The 27,247-nt window shown below is 44.1% G+C and overlaps 2 protein-coding genes, 1 long non-coding RNA gene and 2 other non-coding genes across 10 annotated transcripts in view; 3 read left to right on the top strand and 2 right to left on the bottom strand.

Annotated features, from left to right (window-relative positions):
- The window catches only part of INTS10 (integrator complex subunit 10), a 38,976-nt gene extending 35,766 nt beyond the window's left edge, over positions 1-3,210 (bottom strand). The window contains exons 1-2 of one of the 4 annotated variants that reach the window (XM_060181573.1): positions 2,880-3,210; positions 2,247-2,314 (exon numbers count right to left, since the gene is read on the bottom strand). In XM_060181573.1, coding sequence (XP_060037556.1) covers positions 2,247-2,314; positions 2,880-3,098 — 287 coding nt within the window. In that variant the 5' untranslated portion in view covers positions 3,099-3,210. The remainder of the gene's footprint in view (positions 1-2,246; positions 2,315-2,879) is intronic. The other 3 variants (XM_060181565.1, XM_016187986.2, XM_007522741.3) reach the window with 3 other exon arrangements.
- LOC132535550 (uncharacterized) lies at positions 2,339-12,641 on the top strand. Its single transcript, XR_009547332.1, has 3 exons — positions 2,339-2,447; positions 2,552-2,754; positions 11,983-12,641. It is a non-coding gene; the product is annotated as an uncharacterized LOC132535550 (long non-coding RNA).
- Positions 6,871-6,977, top strand: LOC132537290 (U6 spliceosomal RNA). The gene has a single exon (XR_009548749.1). It is a non-coding gene; the product is annotated as a U6 spliceosomal RNA (small nuclear RNA).
- Positions 7,597-26,829, bottom strand: LOC103113254 (proline-rich protein 2-like). 3 transcript variants are annotated; one of them, XM_060181638.1, is made up of 3 exons: positions 25,990-26,829; positions 24,734-24,763; positions 7,597-8,258 (listed from the first exon to the last, which is right to left on the bottom strand). In XM_060181638.1, the coding sequence occupies exons 1-3, from the start codon at positions 26,761-26,763 to the stop codon at positions 7,929-7,931; spliced, it is 1,134 nt and encodes a 377-aa protein (XP_060037621.1). In that variant the 5' UTR covers positions 26,764-26,829; the 3' UTR covers positions 7,597-7,928. The 3 variants fall into 3 exon arrangements, with proteins under 3 accessions (XP_060037621.1, XP_060037636.1, XP_007522839.2); XM_060181653.1 differs by having other exon boundaries at positions 7,937-8,258; positions 24,711-24,763; positions 25,990-26,818; XM_007522777.2 differs by lacking the exons at positions 7,597-8,258; positions 24,734-24,763 and adding an exon at positions 25,617-25,832 and having other exon boundaries at positions 25,990-26,819.
- LOC132537283 (U6 spliceosomal RNA) lies at positions 9,313-9,419 on the top strand. The gene has a single exon (XR_009548742.1). It is a non-coding gene; the product is annotated as a U6 spliceosomal RNA (small nuclear RNA).
- Positions 26,830-27,247: the final 418 nt, after the last annotated feature.

Raw genomic sequence — 27,247 nt, 5'->3', positions numbered from 1 at the left:
GGAGGAGAGAAAGACAGACACCTGCAGACCTGCTTCACCGCCTGTGAAGCGACTCCCCTGCAGGTGGGGAGCCGGGGTTTGAACCGGGATCCTTATGCCGGTCTTTGTGCTTTGCGCCACCTGCGCTTAACCCGCTGCGCTACAGCCCGACTCCATATATATATATTTAAAGTAGTGAGATACCATTCTTTCCTATCCATCTGGCAAAAATCAAAATCCGACAGAAATATTCAGTGTTGTTGCATTAGTGGGATTATAAATTGAAACAATATTTTTTGGAAAGTTAATTTGATAGTGTGTCAGATATGACTACCCTCTTGTGCTAAATATGAATTCCTATAGGCCAGGGGTTAGATCGACATGGGAAATAGTTAATTGTATCTATATATTTTTTCCAATTTGGGAGCTACTCTCTGCCCTGATCCAGCTTTCTAGTCCTATTCTCAACTCTGACACCATCTTCTCAGACAATATTTACCTTCAGGTTAGCTATCGAGATCCAGTAAAAATTACCACAGTCATGGACTCCTAGGAACATACCTAAAATAGACTTCCTGGCTATCCTAAAATCCCTGTTCCTATCTGCTCTCTTCCTAGTTGATGCTTTCTGTTCATTAACATTTTTATGTTAAAAGGTAATCTTATTTTCTCACTTTATTTATTAGTGATTTAATATTGATTTATAAAATTACAAGAGAACAGGGGTACACAACTCTGCACCATTCCCACCACCAGAGTTCCAGATCCCCAATCTCCACTGTAAGCTATAGCAGTTCTCCAAAACTGCAAACATGGGTCAACTATTATTTCTATAACCATCTGTCTACATTTGTATATATTTGGCCTTTTTTTTTTTGGGGGGGGAGGTCCCATCTTCTCTTCCTTTCCAAGTCACACATACACCTCTTTTATTACATCAAATATCCCTCCCTTTTCCATCCTTTCTCAGTTTCCTGATGTAGCTGGAATTCACAGACCCCTTTGCTCATCTTACTCCTATCACTTTTCCCCACTAGGATCATAGATCAAAATTGCTTTAGGGGTTCAGAAGGTGGGAGTTCTGGCTTCTGTATTTTTTTCTCTGCTGAACATGGGCATTGGTAGGTCAATCCATACCAATGGGGTAGAGCTCTGAAACGGTGAGGAAGGAATCATGATAGTGTCTTCAATTTGGTTACTGAAGAGTATGTAGCAAGATAAAAACTGGGGCAATTCATTAAGCATTTTGTCCTGCTTTATATCTTACTGCATTTCAGCTGCCAAGTTGCAGATGCTTCTACAATTTCATCCTGAACTCCCTGAGCAGATGACCTCACCCATGTGTCCTGGAATCTCACCTCTCCAGAGCCCTACCCGACTAGGGAAAGATAGAAACAAGCTGGGGTGGGGGTATGGATCAACCTGCCAATGCCCATGTCCAGTGGAGAAGCAATTACAGAAGCCAGGCCTTCCACCTTCTGTAACCCCTAAAGAATTTTGGTCCATACTCCAAGAGAGCTCTGAATTCCAATTCCATCTGGACCCAGAGTGAGAAGAAGGAAAGGCACTCAGAAGTGCTAGGTGTGACTTAGAAAGGAAGATAAGGCAGAGTCACAGAAAAAAAAGAAAATACATAAAAATATAGACAGATAATTACAGAAATAATAGCAACCCATATCTGTGATTCTGGGAGAACTAATCCAGTTTCCAGTGGAAGGAATGGGGACACAGAACTCTAGTAGTAGGAAAATATACGGAATTATACCCCTGATATCTTATATTTTTGTAGGTCTATATTAAATAACTAATAAAAAATGAAAATAAAAGAAAATATGCCTATCCTGAGGCCAGGGAAGGGGGTCGGCAAGTATAGCTTCTGCCTTCCATGCAGCTGCACCATTATTTCATCCCTGATCCAGCTGTGGTATCTTTCTCATACTGCAAAAAATTTATATGTGTTGTATCTGTATCTAAACATGTGAACACTGAAATTTGAGTTTAGGAAGGACTTTTCACTTTCTATTGTTTGAACTTTTGAAGACTGTGCATATTGTTTCCAATGAAAAATAAATGATTGCTCATGAAAAGTTTTTCAATCCAGAGTAAGATGTCAGAAGACCTCTGTGCAGAAGACATGTCAGGAACTAAAGGCCTGAGTAAACTGTAGATACCAGAGATGGAGCTGACAGATCTTCCCCCCGCCCCCAAGCCCCCACCCACAGGCAGCACCCAAACTTCGCGCAGCCCCAGCCAGCATGCCCACTCACATGTCGTACAGCAGTCTCCCAGCAGTGGCTGTCCGCTCAGCATTCCGCTCGATGGTATACATCTCATACTGCAACACAGAAGGGACCAGCAACAAGAGTCAGCACCTCAACAAGGGCTGTTATGCCCCTAGCTCACCAGCCAGCCTCCCCTGCATGCACACCTGTGGGGGGATGGAGAGTCTGCAGGAACTGCATCCTCAGGTGACAGCATCCCAGAGGGGTGGGGGTGGGGCGGGCGGGCGGGTGTGTGTGTGTGTGTGTGTGTGTGTGTCGGGATTACTGAGATAATAATGTCTCAAAAGTAGGAGGCGCAGAGGAAATGGCTGCCACTACGATGAATGAGCTAATGAATGGCCCTTCGTAGCGGCGATCGTGCGCTGCCCGGACTACCCGGCAACAGCAAACACCTTCGCCTGCAACCCCAGTGGAGCTCAAGTCCAGTGGAGATGGGCTGTGTGAAGGGTGCCGGCCACGCGGGGAAGAAAGCATGTAGACGGTGCAGAGGAAGGTAAAGAGAAGCAGGGAGGAGAGTGGAGGGCGGGTGACCCCGGGGGGCAGGTGCAGTTTGGGGTCAGGGCAGGCGCGGCCAGGTGCTCACACCTCCACGCAGAAGGTCCCCCTGACCTCTCTCACCTGGATGTTAAAATCGGCGGGGTAGAGGCTGCGGGCGGTGATCAGCCAAGCCTTGGCTGCCCACAGGTCCTGCTGCACCAGTTCCCGGGCCCGCTGCACCAGGAATTCGCAATCACCCTGGGCCGACATAACCCGAGAAGTGTCCGGGCCGCGGGCCTGAGGCCGCGGGACCTTCCGGCTCCGTAAACTGCAGCCACAGCGAGGGAGGCGACTGCGCATGTCTGGAGTTGCCCGGTTGCCGGCCGACCCAGTGGATCGGGAAGACGTTTTTCCGGGATTTGCAAGCAGCCTCCTCTGCGCCGGCGCGCGTCCACCCCCCCAGGCCCCACCCACTTCCAGCCAAATAGGTGGTGCTTTGATAACGACTCCTTCAAGTCGACTCCAAAACATGGACAAGTGGATTCTCAACATGGAGACTCCAACGTGACCGTGATTAAACCACGGAGCATGCGCAGAGATGGGTCTTTACAAGGAGTTGTAGCCCTGGTGCTTCCAGTATTCCGGAGGTTGGAGCGAAGCGGGTGTCCGGGATCTCTCCACCTCCCAGGCCTGGTGCCCCGGGACTAGGCGGAAACATCTGGAGAGAAAACGGGTCCCTTTTGCCCTTCGCCGGGAAAGATGGAGGAGCAGCCCGCCCTTGCTTGCCGCAGGGGATTAATTAGATTTTTAGAAACAAGTCGGGGGCACAAAAGGAAACGGTAATACCTAGCTTTTGCTCCACCTAAAATATCCCTGCTGCACCAAGAAAAAGAAGGAACTTGACTTGATTTCAGAATCAATGTGTATCGCCTGAAAGATGACTGTACTATTTTCTAAGATTTTACTGATAACCAATGGAAAGCTAGGAGGAGTCTGCCAATAGGAGAAATTTATGTCCTATTCACACACACACACACACACACACACACACACACACACACACACACACACACACACACACACATTAATTAGAGCATTGCTCAGCTCTGGTTTATGGTGGTGCGGGGGATTGAACCTGATACAGTGGAACATCGGCATGAGAATCTCTTTGCTATCTACCCGCTCCTATTCACATTTTAAACCTCCAAAAACACTTCTATGGAAGGCATATGGTCTTTCTTAACTTTATGATAAAACAAGTGAATGTCTTACCTGAATTTGTTCTGTCTTGAGGCAGACAGCCTTCCAAGATCTGAGCAACACAAATTAAGGGACAGAAGCTTGACTTCGGTGGATTGATTGTTTTGGTTTTCCAGCCCTTCTTCCAGATGTTGCTGGAGGCCACAAGGTAGATGGGATAAGCAGAGCAATGTGGGAGAGCCTCCTTGGTTAAAGGAAGTTATAATATTCCATATATCTGAACCCAGAACTCAGCAGGTTCACCCTTTTTGTCCTCAGTTTTTTTCTCCCACATTTTCTTAGTCTGTCCTTTATTCACTGGTTTCTCTGAATTTTATTAAGCATATCTGGTAACTAGCACTGTGCCATCTTTTAACTTAATGCTTTGAGAATTACAGAAATGATTATTACCTGTCCCCACAAGTTTGTACAGTCCAGGTATTTGTGGCGTTTTGTCACTTATGGAAAATACGTCATTTTAGTTAGCTCTTCCTGCTAGAATCAGTATCCTTTCCATTTGAAAAGGAAAACAAGGTCATCTCCCTACATTGGTGAAGGGAGCCTGTACTTCAATGTGTGGGTTCATTAGTCTTCACATTCTGTATACAGATATTATAGCAAAGTCTGTTACCACCAATATCATCTTTTTTTAAAAGGTTTTAAAGATTTTTTTAATGTTTTATTTATTATTGCATAGAGACAGAGAAATTGAGAGGTGGAGGAGGAGAGAGAGAGAGAGAGAGAGACCTGCAGCCCTGCTTCACCACTGGTGAAGCTTTCCCCCTGCAGGTGGGGACCAGGGGCTTGAACCTGGATCCTTGTGCACTGTAATGTATGCGCTTAACCAAGTGTGCCACACTGCTTGCCCCCCCCCCCCTTTTAAAGATGTATTTTCATGAACAGAAAGACAGTTCTGGCATACCAGATTGAACCTGCGACCTCTTGGGCCTCAGGCATGCAAACCTAATGTGATACTGCTGTAATATCTTTCTTCTTTTTTAAAAAATATTTATTTATTCCCTTTGTTTTATTGTTGTTGTTGATGTTGTCATTGTTGGATAGGACAGAGAAATGGAGAGAGAAGGGGAAGAGAAAGACACCTGCAGACATGCTTCACCACTTGTAAAGTGACTCCCCTGCATGTGGAGAGCCGGGGGCTGTAATATCTTTCTAACCCTGGTACCTTTGATTTAAAACTAAGAAATTAATAATTCACAAGTAGGGTGGGGTGTTGGGTAGTATGCCAGCTCCCGCTGGCTTCTGCTTAACCATATGCCTATATAGGGATTGATTTGATCCCATTCAAAGCTTTGGTCTATTTACATAAATCACTTTTACATTTACATAAAGCACCACACTCCCTCCAGGGCACTGGTGGTTTAGTGGTAGAATTCTCACCTGCTCCACCCCCTCTCCTTGTCACACCCTGATCATCTCCTTGTCACACCCTGATCTTCCACCAGTCACTTTTTGCTCCACCCTCTCTGTGTCACATCCTGTTTCCACCCTACTTGGAGAGTATAAAAACAGCTGCTCTTCTGATTAAAGACACTTGGAAATTGCTTTCCGACTCTGAGAGTTCCAGAGTGTATCTCCTGCGAAGTTAGTGCGGCATGAGTTCCTGATCCCTCTCCCACGCAGCAGCCTACATCAGCTCCAGTTGAGTTCTCTCCAACCCAGAGAGCACTAGCTCGGGAAGAAGCACCCTCAGGCTATCCCGGCTGTGGGGAGACAACTTAATGGTTATACAAAAACTCCCCTGGCTGAGGCTCTGATGTTCAATCCCCAGCACCACCATAAACCAGAGCTGAACAGTGCTCTGGTCTGTCTTCCTCTATCCCTCATTAAAATAAAATAAATAAAAAATTTTTTTGAAAAAAGAATTCACAACTTAGAAAACATCTACAACTGATTCATTTGAGAAAAATTATTCAAGCTCCTGGTCTCCAACTGCAGAGGGGAAGATTCCTCTGTGGTGAAGCAGGGCTGCAGATGTCTCTTTCTCCTCCTCCCCTCTCAATTGATCTGTCCTGTCAAATAAATATTAAATTAAATTAAAAAATGGCTGCTGGGAGAGGTGGATTCACTGTGTAATCACCAAGTCCCAATAATAACCCTGGTGGCAATAAAAATTTTTTTAAAAAATTACATATCTGCATAAAAAATTAATGATATTTAAATATGTACGACTATACACACTACTATTATATTCTTGTTATGTGAAAAGTAATTCAGTGATTTATAAATTATTAAATTATATAGCAATTTATAAATGATATTAAAGTTAGTTTTGATTCAGTGTGCTAGTTTTAGAGATAAGTACTGAAAAGGGTAGGCACAAAGGAAAACTAAGTGCCAGTACCATAAAACTCATTAATGTCTGAGTTCTTTTGCTTAGTATATGATTCTAGAAATAGTAATAACCTTGATGGCAAAAAAAAAAGAAAATCAAGACATTCTTAGAGGAGCTAGAACAAATGTTACTGAAATTCATTTGGAAGCACCAAAAGAACAGAATTGCCAAGGACAATACCAAGAAAAAGGAGTAAAAATAGATGAATCAAAGTCCGTGATTAACAACTATACTATAAAATTATAGCAATTAAAACATGTGATATTAGAGTAAAAGTTGGCAGAAAGACCAATAGAATTAAAAACTCAGAAGAAGGAACTCATACATTTGTAGCTAATCTACAATAAAAAAGCTAGGAGCACTACTACAGCAATTCACATATCCCTTGTATCTATTTGGAAAAGTGTGCAGAATTGAGCATTGCTTTTTTTTGTAAATAATGTTTTATGGTTTTTAAAGTAAATTAAGTGAACCTAAAATAAAATGGAGTTAGGAGCACACAATGAAGAAAGGAAATTGCTTATAATAAATGGTGCTTGTGTGCTCACTTCAGCAGCACATACTCTAAAATTGAGATAATACAGGGAAGGTTAGAGTGGCACCTGTAAAAGGATGACATACAAGTTTATGATACATTCCAGATTTTCTTTTTTTCTTTCTTTGTTTCTTTTTTGCCTCCAGGGTTATTGTTGGGGCTCGGTGTTTGCACCACGATTCACTGCTCCTGGAGGCCTTTTTCTTCCCATTTTTGTTGCCCTTATTGTTCTTATTACTGTTATTGTTGTCACTGCTATTGTAGTTAGATAGGACAGAGAGAAATTGAGAGAGGAGGGAAAGACAGAGGAGAAGAGAGAAAGACACCTGCAAACTTACTTCACTGCCTGTGAAGCGACCTCTCTGCAGGTGGGGAGCCGGGGGCTCAAACCAGGATCCTTAAACCGGTCCTTGCACTTCAAGCCATGTGTGCTTGACCCACTGTGCCACCACCCAGCCCCTGAAACATTCTCTATTTTAAAGGAAAAAACATAGTGGGGACATAGTATGATGGTTCAGCAAACAACTTCTGTGACTGAGGCTCTGAGCTCCCAGGTTCAGTCTCTAGTTCCCCATAAGCCAGAGGTAAACAATGGTCTGGTAATAAATAAAACAAATAAATAAAATCCCTTTAAAACTGGTACAGCCATTATGGAGAATGGAGAAACTTTTAACAAATACATACAGAAATACATTATGAACTAGCAACATTACTCCTAGATATTTGCCCAAAAGATATGAAAACATTAATTCAAAGAGACATACATATACACCTCCATGAACATAGCAACATTGTTCACATAGCCAAAATATGGAAGCAACCTAAATGTTCATCAACAAATGACTGCATAAAGGAATTATGGGACATAAACTCAATGGAGTAGTACTCAGCAATCAAAAGAAACAATATTGTGTCCTTTGGGATAAAATGGATAGAACTAGAGGTGATTATACTTAGTGATGTAAGGAAGTGAAGGTCAACTACTGAATGATTTCACTCATGTGGATATAGAACATTGAAATACATGAACTTAAAAACAAACAAAAAAACAGTCAACCCATAACTAAGGTCTTGTGGGAACTATGGTGTTTATTATTGGGAGCTGGGGGCACAGAACTTTGGTGGTGGGAGTGGTGTGGAAGTATATCCCCATTACCTTGTAATTTTGTAAATCACTAACTAAAATACCGTGTGTGTGTGTGTGTGTGTGTGTGTGTGTGTGTGTGTGTGTGTACGTACATATTTTGGAAAACTGCAAACATGCAAAAGAATGAAACTGTATCATCATCTCACACCATGCATTGAAGTTAACACAAAATGGATCAAAGACTTGATAGGTAAATTCAAAACCAAAAACTATACACTCCATGCTGTTGTCTTCATAGACACTCAACTGTAAGGGAAACAAAAGCAAAATAAAAAAATGTAATTATCTAAAAATAAAGAATCTGTATAGTAAAGGAAATGATCTCCAAGACATGTGGGGGGAAATATTCACACAATATATTGCTACATCAGATAAAGAGTTAGTATCCTAAATGTATAAATAATTCACTAAATTTAACAACAATTTTTTGACCCCACTGAAAAATGAATAGAAAACCTGGACACTTACCAAAGAAGATATACAGATAGTCAACAGATACATGAAAAAAAAATGTTCATTATCACTTTTTATTGGGGAAGTGAAAATCAAGACAAAACTGTGGAAAGCTTAGAAATGATATGCATGTACAAACTTTTGTATTTACTGTTGAATGTAAAACATTAATTCCCCAATAAAGAAATTAAAAAAAAGTATAGCCAGCCAGAAGTCGCTCCCGCTCTTTGGCTGCTGCTTCTTCTGGTTAGATGCATCTCGGTGGAGGTGCGCCAGGTATCCCACCATGGATACATTTCCTGGGAACTGAACTCATGTGACTCTGCTAGCTGGTAAACTTTTAGATCACTCTACAGCCATGAGCAACCTTTACAAGAGCTGATACTTATCTTATGGGACTAAACTTTTGGTAACTATACTCTGATTTTGTGGACCTAGTGTACTGTCGGGCTAGCTTAGCAGGCAGGAGAGAGAGATGACCAGGGACTCATGGCTGAGTGGTACGCAGTTCAGTCTTTATTCATGTGGAACACAGGGCAATCTAAGCTATCTCTCATCACAATCCTGTCCTTATATATCCTGAGGTGGAAGAGTCAGGTCTGAAGAGGATGTACGTAGGATAGGGGGTGGGGAGAAGGAAAAAGCGTGCAAAACAATGAGGATTAAACCAATGCCCTGGAGGCAGGGTGGTGCTTAGTTAACAGTGGTTATGTAAATAGAATACAGTGTTAAGCAGGGGGGATTAAACCAATGAAACAGAAGGGGTCTTAGAAGCAGAATTTAGAAGCATACCAACAGTGTACTCTTAACCCTTGGTGATAGTTGCTTATTTTGCTTATGGTGCTGTGTGCTCACTTCAGCAGCACATACTCTAAAATTGAGATAATACAGGGAAGTTTAGAGTGGCACCTGTAAAAGGATGACATACAAGTTTATGATACATTCCAGATTTTTTTTTTTTTGCCTCCAGGGTTATTGTTGGGACTCAGTGCTCCTGGAGGCCTTTTCCTTCCCATTTTTGTTGCCCTAATTGTTCTTATTACTGTTATTGTTGTCACTGCTATTGTAGTTAGGACAGAGAGAAATCAAGAGAGGAGGAAAAGACAGAGGAGAGGAGGGAAAGACAGAAGAGAGGAGAGAAAGATAGACACCTGCAGACTTACTTCACCGCCTGTGAAGCGACCCCCCTGCAGGTGGGGAGCCGGGGCCTCAAACCGGGGAGAGGAGATGGAAAAGGGGAAAGATAGACACCTGCAGACATGCTTCACCGCTTGTGAAGAGACCCCTCCCCACTTGCAGATGGGTAGTCAGGAGCTCAAACTGGGTTCCTCATGCAGGTTCTTGAACTTCAGGCCACTGGCATTTAACCTGGTGCGTTGTCTGCCCCCCTACCTTCTATCTTACCATTTTTTAGCCACCAAATTGTAGATGCTACTATGATTTCCTCCTGACTTCCCTGGGCAGATGATCTCACCGGTGTGTCCTTATCACTAGCCTCATGCTATAACAGTCATGCCCAATTCTCAACTTTAATTCTGTCAAAGACCCTAACACTAATTCCATCAAGAACCACAACCCTAAAACTCAATCTATAACGAGCCCAAACATACACCTAACTCTAGTTCTACCCAAAACTCTCTTTAACAGTAACACGTCAAGTATTTTTGTGAAACTATGAAATTGCTATCTCAGCATTCTTCTATAAAAAAAGAAGCCATGTGGTCCGGGAGGTGGCGCAGTGGATAAAGCATCGAACTCTCAAGCATGAGGTCCTGAGTTTGATCCCCGGCAGCACATGTACCAGAGTGATGTCTGCTCTTTCTCTCTCCTCCTATGTTTCTCAATAAATAAATGAAATCTTTTAAAAAAAAAAAAGAAGCCATAACCGGGAGTCAAGCGGTAGCGCACGTGGTGCAAAGTGCAAGGACCAGAGAAAGGATCCGGTTCCAGCCTCTGGCTCCCCACCTGCAGGGGAGTCGCTTCACAAAGCGGTGAAACAGGTCTGCAGGTGTCTACCTTTCTCTCCCTCTCTTGTCTTTCCCTCCTCTCTCTATGTTTCTCTGTACTATCTAACAACGAGGACACCAATAATAACAACAATAATAACTACAACAATAAAAAAACAAGGGCAACAAAAGAGAAACTAACTAAATATATATTTTTAAAAAAGCCATAACCAAAACAAAGATACTCTACTGAATGGGAAAAGATCATTATTAGCTATAGGCTAATAACCAAAAATATATAAAGAGTTCACAAAACTCAGAAAACACACACACACACCTATTTTTAAAGATCTTTTTAAAAATATTTATTTCTTTTTTCGAAATTCTGCTTCTAAGACCCCTTCTACATTGCTTGAGGCTGTGGTCTATTTATATAATCGTTTTCATTGGTTTAATCCCCACTGGTTCCTGCTATTTTCCTTCTCCCACCCCCTATCCTACGTACTTCCTCTTCCTGACACTTCCACCTCAGGAGATATAAAAGACAGGGCTTTCGAATGAAGAGAGATTAGAAGAGATTAGATTGTTGAACTGCCTCCCCACTCCTCAATAAAGATTGAACTGCATTTCCAGCTCAGCCATGAGTCCCTGGTCATCTGTCTCCCGCCTGCAAAGCTAGCCACCTTTTGTTGCCCTTGTTGTTTTATTTATTTTATTTTATTTTATTTTATTTTATTTTATTTTATTTTTTTCCTCCTCCAGGGTTATTGCTGGGCTCGGTGCCTGCACCATGAATCCACCGCTCCTGGAGGCCATTCCCCCTCCCCCTTTTTGTTGCCCTTGTTGTTGTAGCCTTGTTGTGGTTATTATTATTGCCACTGTTGATGTTGTTCGTTGTTGGATAAGATAGAAAGAAATGGAGAGAGGAGGGGAAGACAGAGAGGGGGAGAGAAAGATAGACACCTGCAGACCTGCTTCACTGCCTGTGAAGCGACTCCCCTGCAGGTGGGGAACAGGGGCTCGAACCAGGATCCTTACCCCAGTCCTTACGCTTTGTACCACAGCTGTTTTATTTTTGTAGTTATTGATATATCATCGTTGTTGGATAGGACAGAGAGAAATGGAGAGAGGAGGGAAAGACAGAGAGGAGGAGAGAAAGACACCTGCAGACCTGCTTCACCGCTTGTGAATTGACTCCTCTTCAGAGGGGAGCCAGGTGCTCTAACCAGGATCCTTCCCCTGGTCCTCGCGCTTGGTGCCACGTGTGCACTTAACCCACTGCTACTGCTGACTCCCACAAGCCTATCTTAAAAATGGAGACAGGCCCAGCCATGAAATCATCTCCCCAGATAATAACTTGGATCCACCTGTATATCAGATTTAGGATCAGGGGAGAAAAAAAACTATTATAGTTATGGGCCCTTTGGAATATAACTAAAATAGGCCTACTAGCTATCTACGAAATGGAGACCCCTCCTCCCCCCAACTCTTCATCTGCACTATTCCAGCCTTTAGGTTCATGATTAGTCAACAATTTGCTTGGCTTTATATGCTCTCTTTTCAACCACCAGGTTCCAGATGCTCCCAAGATGCCAACCAGACTTCTCTGGACAGACAACCCCTACCAATGTGTCCTTGAGCCCAGCTTCCCCAGAGCCCCACCTCACTATGGAAAGAAAGAGGCAGGCTGGGAGTATGGATCGACCAGTCAACACCCATGTTCAGTGGGGAAGCAATTACAGAAGCCAGACCTTCCACCTTCTGCAACCCACAATGACTTTGGGTCCATACTCCCAGAGGGATAAAGAATAGGAAAGCTATCTGTGGAGAACCCTCTGGAGAACTCTCAGAAGGCTAGAAATGGACCTACCCTATGATCCTGCAATTCCTCTCCTGGGAATATATCCTAAGGAACCCAACACACCCATCCAAAAAGATCTGTGTACACATATGTTCTTAGCAGCACAATTTGTAATAGCCAAAACCTGGAAGCAACCCAGGTGTCCAACAACAGATGAGTGGTTAAGTAAGTTGTGGTATATATACACAATGGAATACTACTCAACTATTAAAAATGGTGACTTCACTGTTTTCAGCCCATCTTGGATAGAGCTTGAAAAACATCATATTAAGTGCAATAAGTTAGAAACAGAAAGATGAATATGGGATGATCTCACTCTCAGGCAGAAGTTGAAAAACAAGATCAGAAGAGAAAACACAAGTAGAACCTGAACTAAATTGGCGTATTGCACCAAAGTAAAAGACTCTGGGGTGGGGGTGTGTGTGTGGGGAGAATACAGGTCCAAGAAGAATGACAGAGGACCTAGTGGGGGTTGTATTCTTATATGGAAAACTGAGAGATGTTATGCATGTACAAACTATTGTATTTATTGTGGAATGTAAAACATTAATTCCCCAGTAAATAAATAATAATAAAAAAGAATAGAAAAGCTATCAAGAGAAGGAACGGGACAGAGTTTTGGTGGTGGGAATTGTGTGGAGTTGTACCCCTCTTATCCTATGGTTTTGTCAGTGTTTCCTTTTCATAAGTAAAAAAAAAAAAAGGAGACTGGACAGAATCTTCACCAAAAAGCATACACAGATGGTAAACAGACATGTGAAAAATGCTCAGTCACTGATTTTCAGAGAAATGAAAATCTAGAAAATAGGAGTTATCACCTCGCATCTGTGAAAATGTCATACACTAAAAAAAGAGTCAGGGGCCTGATGGTGGTGCACCTGGTGTGCACATGCCATAATTTCCAAGGACCTGGGTTCAAGTCCTTGGTCCCCACTTGCAAGGGGGAAAACTTCACTAGTGGTGAAGCAGCCCTTCAGGTGTTTCTCTCTATCTTCTCTCTATAGCTCCCCCTTCTCTTTAAATTTCTGTCTCTGTCCAGGGATGATGATGATGATGATGATGATAATGACAGAAACAACAGTGCTGGCAAGGGTCCTGGGAAAAAGGAACACTTCTACACTATTGGTAGGAATGTAAACCGGTTCAACCCCTATGAAAAACAGTCTGAAGATTCCTCAGAACATCTGAAATTAACCAACCATACAATTTGGCAATTCTTTTCCTAGGGATTTAAGCAAAGAACACATGAAAAATCTGTCCCGGGATCCAGGTGGTGGCGCACCTGGTTGAGTGCACACATTACAGTGCACAAGACACAGGTTCAAGTCCCCTAGTCCCACCTGCAGGAGGGATGCCTCACAAGTGGTGTATCTCTCTTTTCCCTTCTCTATCTCCCCTCCCCTCTCAATTTCTCTGTCTCTATCTCAAATAAATAAAGTGTTAATGGGAGTTGGGCGGTAGTGCAGTGGGTTAAGCGCAAGAACCATTGTAAGGATCCTGGTTCGAACCCCTGGCTCCCCACCTGCAGGGGAGTTGCTTCACAAGCAGTGAAGCAGGTCTGCAGGTGTCTCTATCTTTCTCTCCCCCTCTCTGTCTTCCCCTCCTCTCTCCATTTCTCTGTCTTATCCAACAACAACATCATCAATAACAACAATAATAACTACAACAGTAAAAAACAAGGGCAACAAAAGGGAATAATAAATATTAAAAAATTAAAATTTTTATAAAATATTAAAACAAAAACACCTATTTGAAGAGATATACACACATCTGTGACCTCAGCAACACTATTTTTAAAACTTTGAACTTGGAAACAACTCAGATGCCCCCCAAACAGATGAGTGGCTAAGAAAGTTGTGATATATGTACACAATGGAATACTATTCATTTGTGAGAATTGACAAAATCTTTTCCTTTGCTAAAAAACTGGATGGAACCTGAAGGAATTATGTTAAATTAGAAAAGCGAGGGGAAGGATGAATACTGAATGATGTCATTCAGGTGGAAACTAAGAAACAAAAAAAGAAAGGGAAAACATAGGGTGAAATTTAGACTATCTCTGGTCTATTACAGCAGAGTCAAAAACTCTAAAGCAAGGAGCCAGAAGGGGACTAAAAAGGATGGGGGCAACTCAGTGCATAATGGTGAAGGAAGGCTTCCATTGGTGGAGGAAGTGGTGCAAGGACATCTATCACAGGGGGATGAGAAACTGTTCTTGTGTGACAACAACTGTCCTGCAAGTCATTATTTGCCCTCCAATAAAGTAATTGTGAAAATAATCACACAAACAAGCAAACAAACAAACAAAAAAAACTCCTGCTAAAGTTTGGAGAATTATGTTGGTGTACCCTTCCATAGAATTCTTTTCAAGAACAAACACCCTTTCATACAATGTGAACAATCTAGGACGATTCTTTTGGCTATTTTTTATTTATTGGATAGAAACAGTCAAAAATTAAGAGGGATGAGGGGATAGACAGGAAGAGAGACAGAGAGACACCTGCAACACTGCTTCACCACTTGCAAAGCTTTCCCTTTGCAGGTGGAGGCTGAGGGCTAGAACCTGAGTCTTTGCATGTGGTAACATGTGCATTCAACCAGGTGTTCCACCACCTTGCCCAGACACTAACCATCTTCTGATCAAATGATTTTTGAGAACTGTGCATAGTACATTATTTCAAAGACCCTCTGTTGAAAGCAACTTGGGAAATCATATGAACACTCTGCTGATGCTGATTCTTTCTTTTTCTTTCTTTCTTTCTTTCTTTCTTTCTTTCTTTCTCTCTCTCTCTCTCTCTCTCTTTCTCTCTTTCTGTCTTTCTTTGCCTCCAGGGTTATCACTGGGACTCAGTGCCTGCACCATGAATCCACTGCTCCTGGCAGTCATTTTTTCCTTTTTGTTGTTGTTGGATAGGACAGAGAGAAATGGAGAGGGGAGAGGAACACAGAGAGGGGGAGAGAAAGATAGATACCTGCAGACCTGCTATGCCGCTTGTGAAGCGACCCCCCCCGCAGGTAGGGAGTCAGGGCTCGAATGAGGATCCTTACACTTTGTACTATGTGTACTTAACCCAGTGGCCGCCAGCTATAGACCAATTTCTCTCCTCTCCATGTGTTACAAACTCCTTGAGAGGCTGCTTCTGTCACGTATTTCTCATCTTACAGAGAAATTCCTATCACCCGCCCAAGCTGGTTTCCGCCCAGGAAGATCTACCTGCGAACAAGCCCTGGCCGTCTCAACTTACATTGAAAATGGATTCCAGAAGAATTTAAAGACGGGTGCTGTCTTTGTTGATATCACAGCAGCCTATGACACGGTCTGGCACCGTGGTCTCCTAGTCAAGATCTCAAGATGCCTGCCTCCATGGGTGGCCAACACTATATTGTTTCTTTTCCAAAACAGAAGATTCCGGGTGCATCTGGATGACAAGTCTAGCAGATGGAGACTTGTCTCAAGTGGCCTCCCCCAGGGCTCTGTTCTGGCTCCTACGCTATTTAATATTTACATCAGTGACCTCCCAGAAACTTCTTCAAGGAAGTTCATCTACGCCGATGACATCTGTTGTGCAACTCAGGCATCAAAGTTCGACCTCCTCGAGGAAACACTCACGAAAGACATGTCTCTGATATCTGATTACTGTAAAAAATGGCGACTAATTCCTAGCACTGCAAAAACGGTATCATCTGTTTTCCATCTACACCATGCCTCGGCCTCGCGTGAGCTTAATGTGCAGCTTGGCGATACGAGAATCCGGCATGAAGCCCAGCCAGTCTATCTTGGCGTTACTCTCGATCGCACTCTGTCATTTCACGATCATCTCATAAAAACTGCAGCAAAGGTGGGCGCGAGGAATAACATCATTGCAAGACTGACCAGCTCCTCATGGGGTGCGAGCGCTTCCACACTACGATCATCATCTCTGGCATTATGCTATTCCACTGCAGAATACTGTGCCCCAGTATGGTTCCGTAGCCCCCATGTCCACTTGGTCGATTCCAAATTATATTCCTCCATGAGGGTAATTTCTGGAACCATCCGTTCCACCCCGGTTCCATGGCTGCCAGTTCTCAGCAACATCGCCCCGCCAGATATTCGTCGGGATGCGGCATCATCTAAGTTCATTTCCCACGTCTACGCTCGACCGGACCTGCCAATATACGCGGATATCTTCGCCCACCCTGTCCAACGCTTGACATCTCGTCACCCAATCTGGTCCCCTATGCCTACACTGAACTTCTCTGTTCCAGACTCTTGGAAACAGAGTTGGCAGTCAGCTGAGGTAAAGAACAAACACCTCATCACAGACCCCTGCAAGCGTCAACCCGGCTTTGACCTAGCACGTTATGACTGGGCCCTCCTCAATCGCTATCGAACAGGCCATGGCCGGTGCGCCGCTATGTTCCATCGCTGGGGAGCCAGAGACGACCCGAACTGCCCCTGCGGCTACAGACAGACTATGACCCACATAGTCAACGACTGCCACCTCTCCAGATTCAAAGGAGGTCTCGAAACTTTACGTCAGGCTCAACCTGATGCTGTTGACTGGCTACGGAAGAAGGGCAAACGCTAGAAGAAGTGAGCTATTGCCTGTCTCCCTTGATAATTTCTTCAGACTTGCAAAGTCATTTCAGCGCAATACTCAGAAGGTGCTGGTAGAGAACTCTTCCAAAGTTATGTGTGGTGTATTTTTTCAAAAAAACTCTCTTGGATAGCAGATTTTTGCACTATATGAAGAATCATCTGTAAAAGTTCTGGGAAAACCAAGCAAGTGTTGAACTGAATCAAAAACACTTCAGAAAGCATTGGAATGCACTATTACAAATCTAACACTAGACTTCAGATGGAAACTTGTGTGTGTTGCATTCATTCTAAGAGCTGTAGAAAAAGACCTTTTCATGTAATGAGAAGTTTCTTTTGAGAAAGTACTGGCAGGAAAATGTATAGGTATTGAAGTCACTGAAATAACACAAAACTTCTTTCATTTAACATTGGCATTCCTTGAGATTTCTGCTGTGAAACCCCATGTATTGGATTCTTTCATAATAAACCTGCTTTTCACACACCTATCACTGGACAGCCTAAATATATATATTTTTAAATTTTAATATACGTATTTATAAATTAGAAACACTGATAAGACCATAGGATAAGAGGGGTACAACTCTACACAATTCCCACCACCAGAACTCTGTATCCCATCCCCTCCCCTGAAAGCTTTCCTATCCTTTATCCCTCTGGAAGCATGGACCCAGGGTCATTATGGGGTGCAGAAGTGGAAGGTCTGACTTCTGTAATTGCTTCCCTGCTGAACATGGGCATTGGTAGGTCGATCCATACTCCCAGCCTGTTTCTTTCTTTCCCTAGTGGGGCAGAGCTCCAGGGAAGCGGAGCTCCAGGACACCCCTAACTACACAATAAACACTAACACTAATTCTTTTCTTCAAAGATTTATTTTCTTTATTTCATGTGTGATAAGTTTGACGTAAGAGTGGAAAAGGGAGAGAGAGAGAAGCCAAAGTATCCTAACATTAATTCTTTCAAATACTCTAACTCTATACTTAACACTAACCCTAACACCAACACTTTCCATAACTGAAACATATTTTATTTGAAACAATAGTAGCATCACTAACCCAAACCCCAACATAAATTATAATCAAAATATTACTCTCACCCACACTGAGGCCATAATATTAACACTATCTCTAGATCTGATCCTAACTCTAAATCATAACTATGAGTAACCCTGACAATTACTCTAAGCAAAAGTTAACCTTAACCCTAATCTAACCCAATTTTTTTAAAAAAAATTATTTATTTATTTATTTATTCCCTTGTGTTGCCCTTGTTGTTTTATTGTTGTGGTTATTCTTGTTGTCCTCGTTGTTGGATAGGACAGAGAGAAATGGAGAGAGGAGGGGTAGACAGAGAGGGGGAGAGAAAGATAGACACCTGCAGACCTGCTTCACCACTTGTGAAGGGACTCCCCTGCAGGTGGGGAGCCAGGGGCTTGAACAGGGTTCCTTACACCAGTCCTTGCGCTTTGCACCAGGTATGCTTAACCTGCTGCGCTACCGCCTGACTCCCAACTAACCTAATTTTTAATATTAACTTTAACACTAAGAGAAAGTTTAGCATTTACACTAACTTTAACCCATGTAATCCTAATCCTGAACCACAACCTAGTCATAAACCTAACTATAACTATAAAAGAAGCCTGGTGGCTGGGTGGTGGTGTATCTAGTTAAGCGCATATAATGCTAAGCCCAAGGACTCAGATCCTTGGATCTGTGTTTGAGCCCCTGCCTCCCACCTGCTGGGGTGAAGCTTTAAGAAAGGTGAAGCAGCTCTGCAGGTGCCTATTTTTCTCACTCTCTATCTCCCCTTATCCTCTCAGTTTCTCTCTGTCCTATTGAATAAAATGGAAGAAAAAGGGAAAAATGGCGACCAGAAGCAGTGGATTCATAGTGCTGGCATGGAACCCCAGAGACTGAGGAAAAAAAAAAACCCACAAAAGCCCTAGCCTAAAATATATCATTGTCTCTTATGGGAAGCTTGGGTTGCATTGGATCGACCTTCTCGTGGTGCATCCCGTGAGTACCCATTCATTGGGGAAACTGACGATCCTTCCTCACTGACTGAATCCACATGGATCCCAGTCACTTTCAAAGCCAGCAACAAGCAGCTCCTGACAGCTTTCAACCTGATGCTGTTGACTGGCTACGGAAGAAGGGCAAACGCTAGAAGAAGAAGAATGGGAAGCTTTATACTAACCCTACTCCTCTACCTAAATTAAACCTAACATTAACACTATCCTTAAAAAAATTTTTTTTTGGGGCCAGGCAGTGGCATACCTGGTTAAGCGCACACATTACAGTGCACAAGGATCCGGGTTCAAGTCCCTGGTCCCCACCTGCAGGGGGAAAGCTTCACGAGTGGTGAAGCAGGTATGCAGGTTTCTCTCTGTCTCTCTTCTGCACTATTCCCCCTCCCCTCACAATTTCTCTCTGTCTCTATTTAAAATCAATAAAGATGAAAAAAAATTAAATTTTTTTTTAAATAACGATCTACAAAATTTTGGGATAAGAGGGGAAAAATTCAATACACTTCCCACCACCAGTTTCATATCCCATCCCCTCTATTTATCCCTCTGGGAGTATGGATCCAAGATCATTATGGGGTGCAGAAGGTGGGAGGTCTGACTTCTGTAATTGATTATCTGCAGGACATAGACATTGACAGACGGATCCATACCCTCGTCTATTTCTATCTTTCCCTAGTAGGGCAGGGCTCTAGGGATGTGGGGTTCCAGGACTCATTGGTGAGGTCATCTGCCCAGAGAAATCAGGTTGGCGTCATGGTAGTATCTGTAACTTGGTGGCTGAAAAGCTTTAAGATATAAAGCAGAATAAATCATCAGGAACCTAAATGTAAAAATATAGCAGATGAGATTTGGGGTCTTCATATTGGAAGAAACTAGTAGCTCTATTTTAGGTATGTTCTAAGGGGTCTATGATTTTGTGGGACTATGTGAAAGCTTGGTAGAGCTTAGGGAAGCTCTCCCATCTTTGGATGGAGGACTGGAAAGATACCCCACTTGTTAGCCTCTCTCCTTATAGAGATGAGCCAAGAGGGAAAAGTCTCCCAGACTCAGTTTCTCCTTGTTAGTCTTTCAAGCTCACAGAAAGTCTACAGGCCTCTCACACTTAGTTTCCTCTGCTAGCAGCAGGCCAAATGGCTACCTGCTTTAGGGTTCACTCAAAGTTTACGCATCCACTTCACCTTTTGACCACAAAGGAGAACACACTCTATCATACACCTCCTCAACACCAGACAGTGAAAAGCCCCAAATCCTATTTCCTTGTGCTCTTTGATATCTATGATTTACATCAAACTTTGTTTTTCTTTTCTCTACCTCACCTTACTGGTTTAACCCCTATGCTTCTCTCAAATGCCTTTGGATAATTAACCTGCCTGCATCATGGAGACTAATAGTTTTGACCTTTATGTATCACATCAATTCTTGTCATACCAGCCCTCTACCATAGGGGCAAGCTGACCTTTAAGAAACCTGTTATTTCTGACATGTGAACAATGTTCTTTGTTTAACTCTCTATATAAACCTGTACTGACCTCCAAATAAATGAGTGTTTGTACCAGAATACTCCCCGATCCTCCTTTCTGGATCACGCAGCCCCTTGAGCTGGTGAAGGAGGGTTGGAGACTTACCCCCTGGCTGGAGCCACTCCACATGAGTGCCAGCATCTGGCGCCCAGATTGTGGGGCAAGAATACCCACCCTTTTTGTACCAGAATACTCCCCGAGTCCTCCTTTCTGTATCACGCAGTCACTAGAACTGGTGAGGGAGGATCGGAGACTTACCCCCTGGCTGGATCCACTCCACAGGAGTGCCAGCATGATTTTACTCATCTTTTGCCCAAAAACTAACATGCAGGTGGGCTGAAAGTCTTGTCTGGGAAGATGGTGTCAGTTGGGAATAGGACTAGAAAGCTGCATCAGGGCAGAGAGTAGCTCTTAAATATGGGAAAAGTATATAAATACTGTTAACTGTAATTCCCATCGATTTGACTTAGGGCCCATGTCTATTCATATTTAGCATAGGAGCCTGTGTAACTTCTATATCCCTGTTGGTCTTAGATCACAGTCCATGGTCATAGCTAGGAACATTCTAGGCTGCACTCATTTCAGGACCTGTCTTCCTCAAGTAGTAGAGTATGTTGACTCAACCTCCCTTTGAAGAGTGGGGCGGTTTCTACCATTGTTGTTCTACATTGAGGGCAAGGTCCTATAAAGCCCTACAAGAGAGTTTATGATGTTGTTCCTGATGGAGATGACCAATGATGGTGGAGAGAGGGATCTGTTAGAGGTCTAGACCCATGATATCTATGTGGGAACCCCAGGATTCCTTCACTTGGGCCCTAAGTGATGGGGTGACTTGGTAGTGACCAAAAGGGCCATAAGTAAAGTGTGCCAGTCTCTTGCCCTTATCTATCTTACTTTACCTGACAGGGTTAGACTTAGAGTGATTGAGGGAAGTAAAACAGGAAGTAGGTGAGGAGGATCTTTAGGTTTAAGTAGAAAATATCTGACTAAGGACTCTGTGGTGTAATTTTTAGGTTTTTCTAATTGCTTTATGCACTTATTGAGTCATTGTAGGCTATTGTGACCTTTTGCTTTAGCTACAGATGGTTTCATTGTCTTTTTAAGATATATATATTTAAAATTTTATTACATTTATTTATTTATTGTATAGAGAGACAGCCAGAAATCAAGAGGGAAGGTGAATAATAGAAAGGAAGAGAGACAGATAACTGAAGACCTGCTTCACCACTCTTGAAGCTTCTTCACTGTAGGTGGGGACTGGAGGCTTGACCCACTGTAACTTGTGTGCTCAACTAGGTGCGCCACCACCTGCCCATTGTCTTTTTAGGATTTTGATTTCTGGGAATTTCTGTCTCATAAAAAGTTCAAAAACATTTAATTGCCTGTCTTGTTATAATGAACTAAATTTCCTTCTGTTTGATCACACATAAAAGACATCCTATTCTTATAAACCTTTAAATAAATTTCCTTTAACATTTTATAGTCTTTCTCTTGTTCTAAAAATAATTGCTTCACCTTAAATCATATTATTTATAAGTTTCCTATTAACATTTTCTTTTGTATTTTTAGATTTCCCTCATCCCTTTTTAGTTATGATATAGATTTCCTAGATTGTACACCTCTTAAAACATCAATTTCTTTTTAGAGGTTAAAAATATTTATTTACTTTGGATTGAGAAGGGAGAAAGTGAGAGGGGATGGGGAGATAGAGGAGAGAGAAAGACATCTGCAGCATACTTCACTGCTTGTAAAGCTTCCCCCTGAGCCTTGACACTAGGTACCTGTGCAATGTAACTCTATAAGGAACATCACTGCCCAGCACCAAACGTTAATTTCCAATTTGAAAATCATCGGTCGTTGCAACAATAATGACAACTATAAGGGCAAGAAAATGGGAGAAAATGGCCTCCAGGAGCAGTGGATTCATGGTGCAGGCACTGAGACCCAGCAATAACCCTGGAGGCAAAAAGAAAGAAAGAAAGAAAGAGAGAGAGAGAGAGAGAGAGAGAGAGAGAGAGAAGAAAGAAAGAAAGAAAGGAAGAAAGAAAGGAAGAAAGAAAGAAAAGAGAGGGTCGGTAGGGCAGCGCTTAAGGATCTCGGTTCAAGCCCCTGGCTCCCCACCAGTAGGGAAGTCGCGTCGCTTCACAGATGGTGAAGCAGGTCTGCAGGTGCCTGTCTTTCTGTCCCTCTCTCTGTCTTCCCCTCTTCTCTTCATTTCTCTCTGTTCTATCCAACAATGACATCAACAACAATAATAACTACAACAACAATAAAACAAGGGCAACAAAAGGGAAAAACATTAAAAAAAAAAAGAAAAGTTTTTCAGAATGTTCTTTAAAAGAATAAAACACAGGGCCCATTGGTAGCGCTGCAGGTTAAGCACACATGGTGGGAAGCGCAAGTATCCCTGTTTGAGCCCCCGGCTCCCCACCTGTAGGGAGGTCGCTTCAGGGGCGGTGAAGCAGGTCTACAAACGTATTTCTCTCCTCCTCTCTGTCTTTCCCTCCTCTCTCGATTTCTTTCTGTCCTATCCAACAACAATGACAGCAATAACAATACTAAAATGATAAACAATAAGAGCAACAAAAGGGGGAAAAAAGAATATAACACATAATTTCTCAACAGAAATGTCTCAGATTGTTGAAATTATAAGAAAGAGAGCTGGGGAGACTGCATAAAGCTTATGCAAAAAGCCTTTTTATGCCTGAGGCACCAAAGATCCCATGTTCTATCCCCAGCACCGTCATAAGCCAGCATTTAGCAATGCTCTGATAAAAATAAGAATACATGAAAGAAGTTCACGGTGTATTTTTTTCAATTACTTCAACTTGTACAATTAGCAACCAGAACATTCAACACAATTATCGGTCTTAAATGTAAAGATGTTTTTCTAGAGTTCCTTAAATAGAACACAGCACATATAGTTTTCCAGCAGAACTCTAGCAAAAGTTATGAAAGACTGTAGAAGAATGGCTTCTGGGGGCCGGGCAGTAGCGCAGCAGTGGGTTAGGCGCAAGTGGCGCAGAGCGCAAGGACCCGGGTAAGGATCCCTGTTTGAGACCCGGCTCTTCACCTGCAGGGGATCACTTCACCAGTGGTGAAGTAGAGCTGCAGGTGTCTTTCTCTCCCCGCTCTGTCTTCCCCTCCTCTCTCGATTTCTGTCCTATCCAACGACAACAATAATAGTAACAAAACACCAATAAACAACAAGGAAGAGCAACAAAGGGGTACAAGTGGCCTCCAGGAGCTGTGGATTCGTAGCCCCAGCAATAACCCTGGAGGCAAAGAAAAAAAATAGAATGGCTTCTATCATGTATTTTTTAAGGAGTCAGCCCAATGACTATTTTATTATTTTTTTTGTTTCGTATCTTTATTTATTTATTGGATAGAGACAGCCAGAAATTGAGACAGAGAGAGATAGAAACAGGGAAACCCCAGCAACACTGCTTTACCACTCCTGAAACTTTCCCCCTGCAGTTAGGGATGGGGGCTGGAACCTGGCTCCACCAGGTGTGCCATCATCTGCCCCACTTTTTTTTTTTAACGACTTCAACATTTGTTTAGCTTTTAGGAAGAACTTTCTCATTTGATTTTTGAGAACTTAAGGCTTGAAGTTAGGGTTCATGCTTAAAGTTTGGTTGTTGGTTATGTTTAGTGTTAGGTTTATCTAATATTAGGGGTAGGTTTAGTGCTGCTGTAATGTAAGAAAAAATAAGAAGTCTGGGTTTGGGTGTTCTAATATGAGGAGGGATAACCTTCGTGGTAAAAAGGAAGAAGGAGAAGAAGAAGGAGAAGGAGGAGAAGGAGGCAGAGGAGGAGTGGTATGTGGGGAATAACCAGAAACTGAAATCCTTGCCCCACCCACTTCTGTCCTAGGGGGAGGACCCAGATCCTATGGCAGGAAGTAGTGGGAGGCAGAAACTATGCTTCCCTAAAATATAACCCTATGCCTCTGTCACTAACTAACCCTAACTCACACTCTAACCCCAATTTTATCACAATTGCTCAATTGGGTTAAGGTTAGAGAGAGAAGAAAGAAAAAAAATGATGCGTTAGCAATCCACCTATCAATACGTGGAGATGTGGGAATGTTTGCTGACAGCTGGAAGGCTCTGAAGAGGTTACTTGGTTATCTAAAGAATGGTGAACTGTGCAGACTCTAAGCTTTACACAGCTCATTCCTGATCCTAGTCTCCACAAGACCTCCAACTGCGTGATAAGATGTTTTCATATAATTCAACACACTAAACTGCTGATAAAAAGTATGGATGAGATCTGGCCAATTACTTATACTTACAATTATTTGTACTTACATATGTACTTAGAGTTGTCTTACCTCTTCATTACTGCCACAGCCATGCAACATCTTGGGGGACAGTAACAGAAGAAAGACTTTTATTCATGCGGCTGGGTGGTGGCGCACCTGGTTGAGTGATTATGTTACAATGCTCAAGGACCCGGGTTGGAGCCCCCAGTCCCCACCTGCAGGGGGAAAGCTTTGCAAGTGGTGAAGCAGTGTTGCAGGTGTCTCTGTCTCTTCTCCCTCTCTACCACCACTTTCCCTCTGGATTTCTGGCTGTCTCTATCCAATAAGTAAATAATTAAATATAATAAAAGAATTGAAACAATAATAAAAAATAAAGTTATTTAAAAAAAGCCTTTCATTCATTTGGTAAACATGGAATGGAGGTAAGTGTTTCTTAGAGTCCTGCAGGTAAGTAAATATTTACTGTTCGTTCTTCAGGCCAGTCCATTTCCCTGTGGCTTCAATCCTTTGGAATGGGGGTTTGGAGCTTTTCAGGGGCTGGGCAGTAGAAGAAACATTGCCCCAGGAATTGGAAGACTGGGTTTTTAGGCCAGATTCAGCTATGGCTCAGTCCCAGGCTTCAGCAAATTGCATTTGTAGATGGAGAGATGACCTTTTCCAACCCAGCACTGATTACTCCCTAAGTCTCTTTTGTACTGAGAGCAGAGAATAATGCTTCCAAATTTCCTCTCCCTCAAGTAAATGTTAGAGTACTTACACATAAAAGGCCACCTGTGGCCCCTGAGGGTGTGTGCATGTGCGTGTGCGTGTGTATGTGCATGTGTAGGGTGGTGGGAGGAAACGCTTTTATTATTCAACACCCCACATGCTGGCTTTGCATCCTCTCCTCTCCCTTTCTTCTCTCCTTTACCCAGGCCTTCAGGAACCCCTGCAGCCATGACTCCCTCATTTTCTGACTCTGCTTGTGGACAGAAATCTCTAGAGAAGACTTCCTATAACTGACCAGGGCAGCCGAGATAGAGACTACAGAATTAATTTTCGGAAGTGCAGTTTACTAAGTTTTCATAAGTTGGCTCACCGGAGGGAGCTACAAGCCCGGCAAGGGCGGAGGAAACCCAGGGGGCGGGAGCCAGGGAACGAGCCAGCGAACGAGCTTGGGAATTCTGTCCTGAAAGAGGAAGGGCTATAGAAGCTGTGAAATACCCCTCCCCACACCCCCCGACTACCCTTCTCGGGGGTCTGGGGGTCACACCACCACGTGCCAGCCCTCCCCCGCTTCAAGTTCCCCGGATCTCCGGGACCCAGTCACGCGCCAAGCCGCCCACCTGCAGGGGAGTCCGGGTCCGAGAGGAGGCGACAGGCTGGGGCTGCGGCGCCTCGCTCCGACGGGGCAGAGGGGCGCACTGCAGAGGGGCGGCGGGGGCAGCGACAGGCGCAGCCAAGCGCGACCCCCGGGGCAGGAGGGCGAGGTGGTCGCCCCAGCGGGAGCAAGGGCGCCGGGTCCCACCCCGTGGCGGGGCGTAGGGGCTTGGCCGCGGTTCCGCCCGCCAGCCACCGAGCTGCTGTTCCCCGCCCCTCCGGGTCCCTGGAGGCTCCGCGGTTGCCGGAGCGGGAGGTGGAGCCGAGCCCGCGGCCGCCGCGCAGGAGGGAAAGTTCCGCGGCGGCGGGAGCAGCAGGAGCCGATCGGGCGGCAGCTCCGAGGGTGCCTCGCGGTGAGTTGCTTGGTTGGGTTCGCGCGCCGGGGGCCGGCCGGGTGTGTCGGTGCGGTGGGGCGGGTGGCCAGGCTGCCTTTGGAGCTCCCCGGCCGGCGACCTCAGGGTGCTCTGTGCAGCCGGGAAGACGCGGCCGCGCCCGGCTTCTGGCGGTGGTTGCCGGGGGTGGGCTGCGGGCTGCGGCTGCGGGTGCGGGCTCCGCGGGGTTCGGGCGGCTCGGACCGCGGTGCGCGCGGCGCCTCCAGGTGGGAAGCTCGAGGACGGTGGAGCAGCAGGCTGACAGCGAGGGTCGGGGACCGCTGCCCCGCCCGGGGTCTCTTTTTGGCTCCCCGCCTCTCCACCTCTCTTGTGGCCATTAGCTGTCTCACTGCTTTCGTGCAATCCCATTTCAAAGTAGGCTTTACCTGTGCTCGGGAGTGACTACTTTGCCGGTATTTGGTGTATTATTGACTGACTGATTGATTGGGATGGAGAGAATGGAGGGGGCGTGTCGAGAGTGACTCGGTGGGCAGCTTGCTTTCCTGCTGTGGGGACTGTCCCCCAAGGATCCTGACATATGCCTCTGAGGAAGTGTCTCGCACAAGGCTTTGGAGAGAAGCTGTTCCAGGTCACGGTCTGGGGTCAGGGGGTGGGGGGTGAGGGACTTGAAGGGCGGGGAAGAGGAAAGTTGTACAAAGAGAAGGCAAAGTTGTTGTTTCCGCGACACTTCCTGCACCTGCACTACCGCCAATGACTTTGAAGTTATCTTTTCATCGATGAGCAAAGAAAGTGATGCAGAGGAAAAGGTTTTAACCGCGTTGCACATGCCGGGACAGTGAGCCTTGGGAAATACTAATAAATGTGAGGATGGATATTTCGCAAACATCGCTTT

The sequence above is a fragment of the Erinaceus europaeus genome, chromosome 2, assembly GCF_950295315.1.
Source record: "Erinaceus europaeus chromosome 2, mEriEur2.1, whole genome shotgun sequence".
Taxonomy (NCBI): Eukaryota; Metazoa; Chordata; class Mammalia; order Eulipotyphla; family Erinaceidae; genus Erinaceus; species Erinaceus europaeus.
This window is presented reverse-complemented; position numbering and strand designations above follow the sequence as displayed.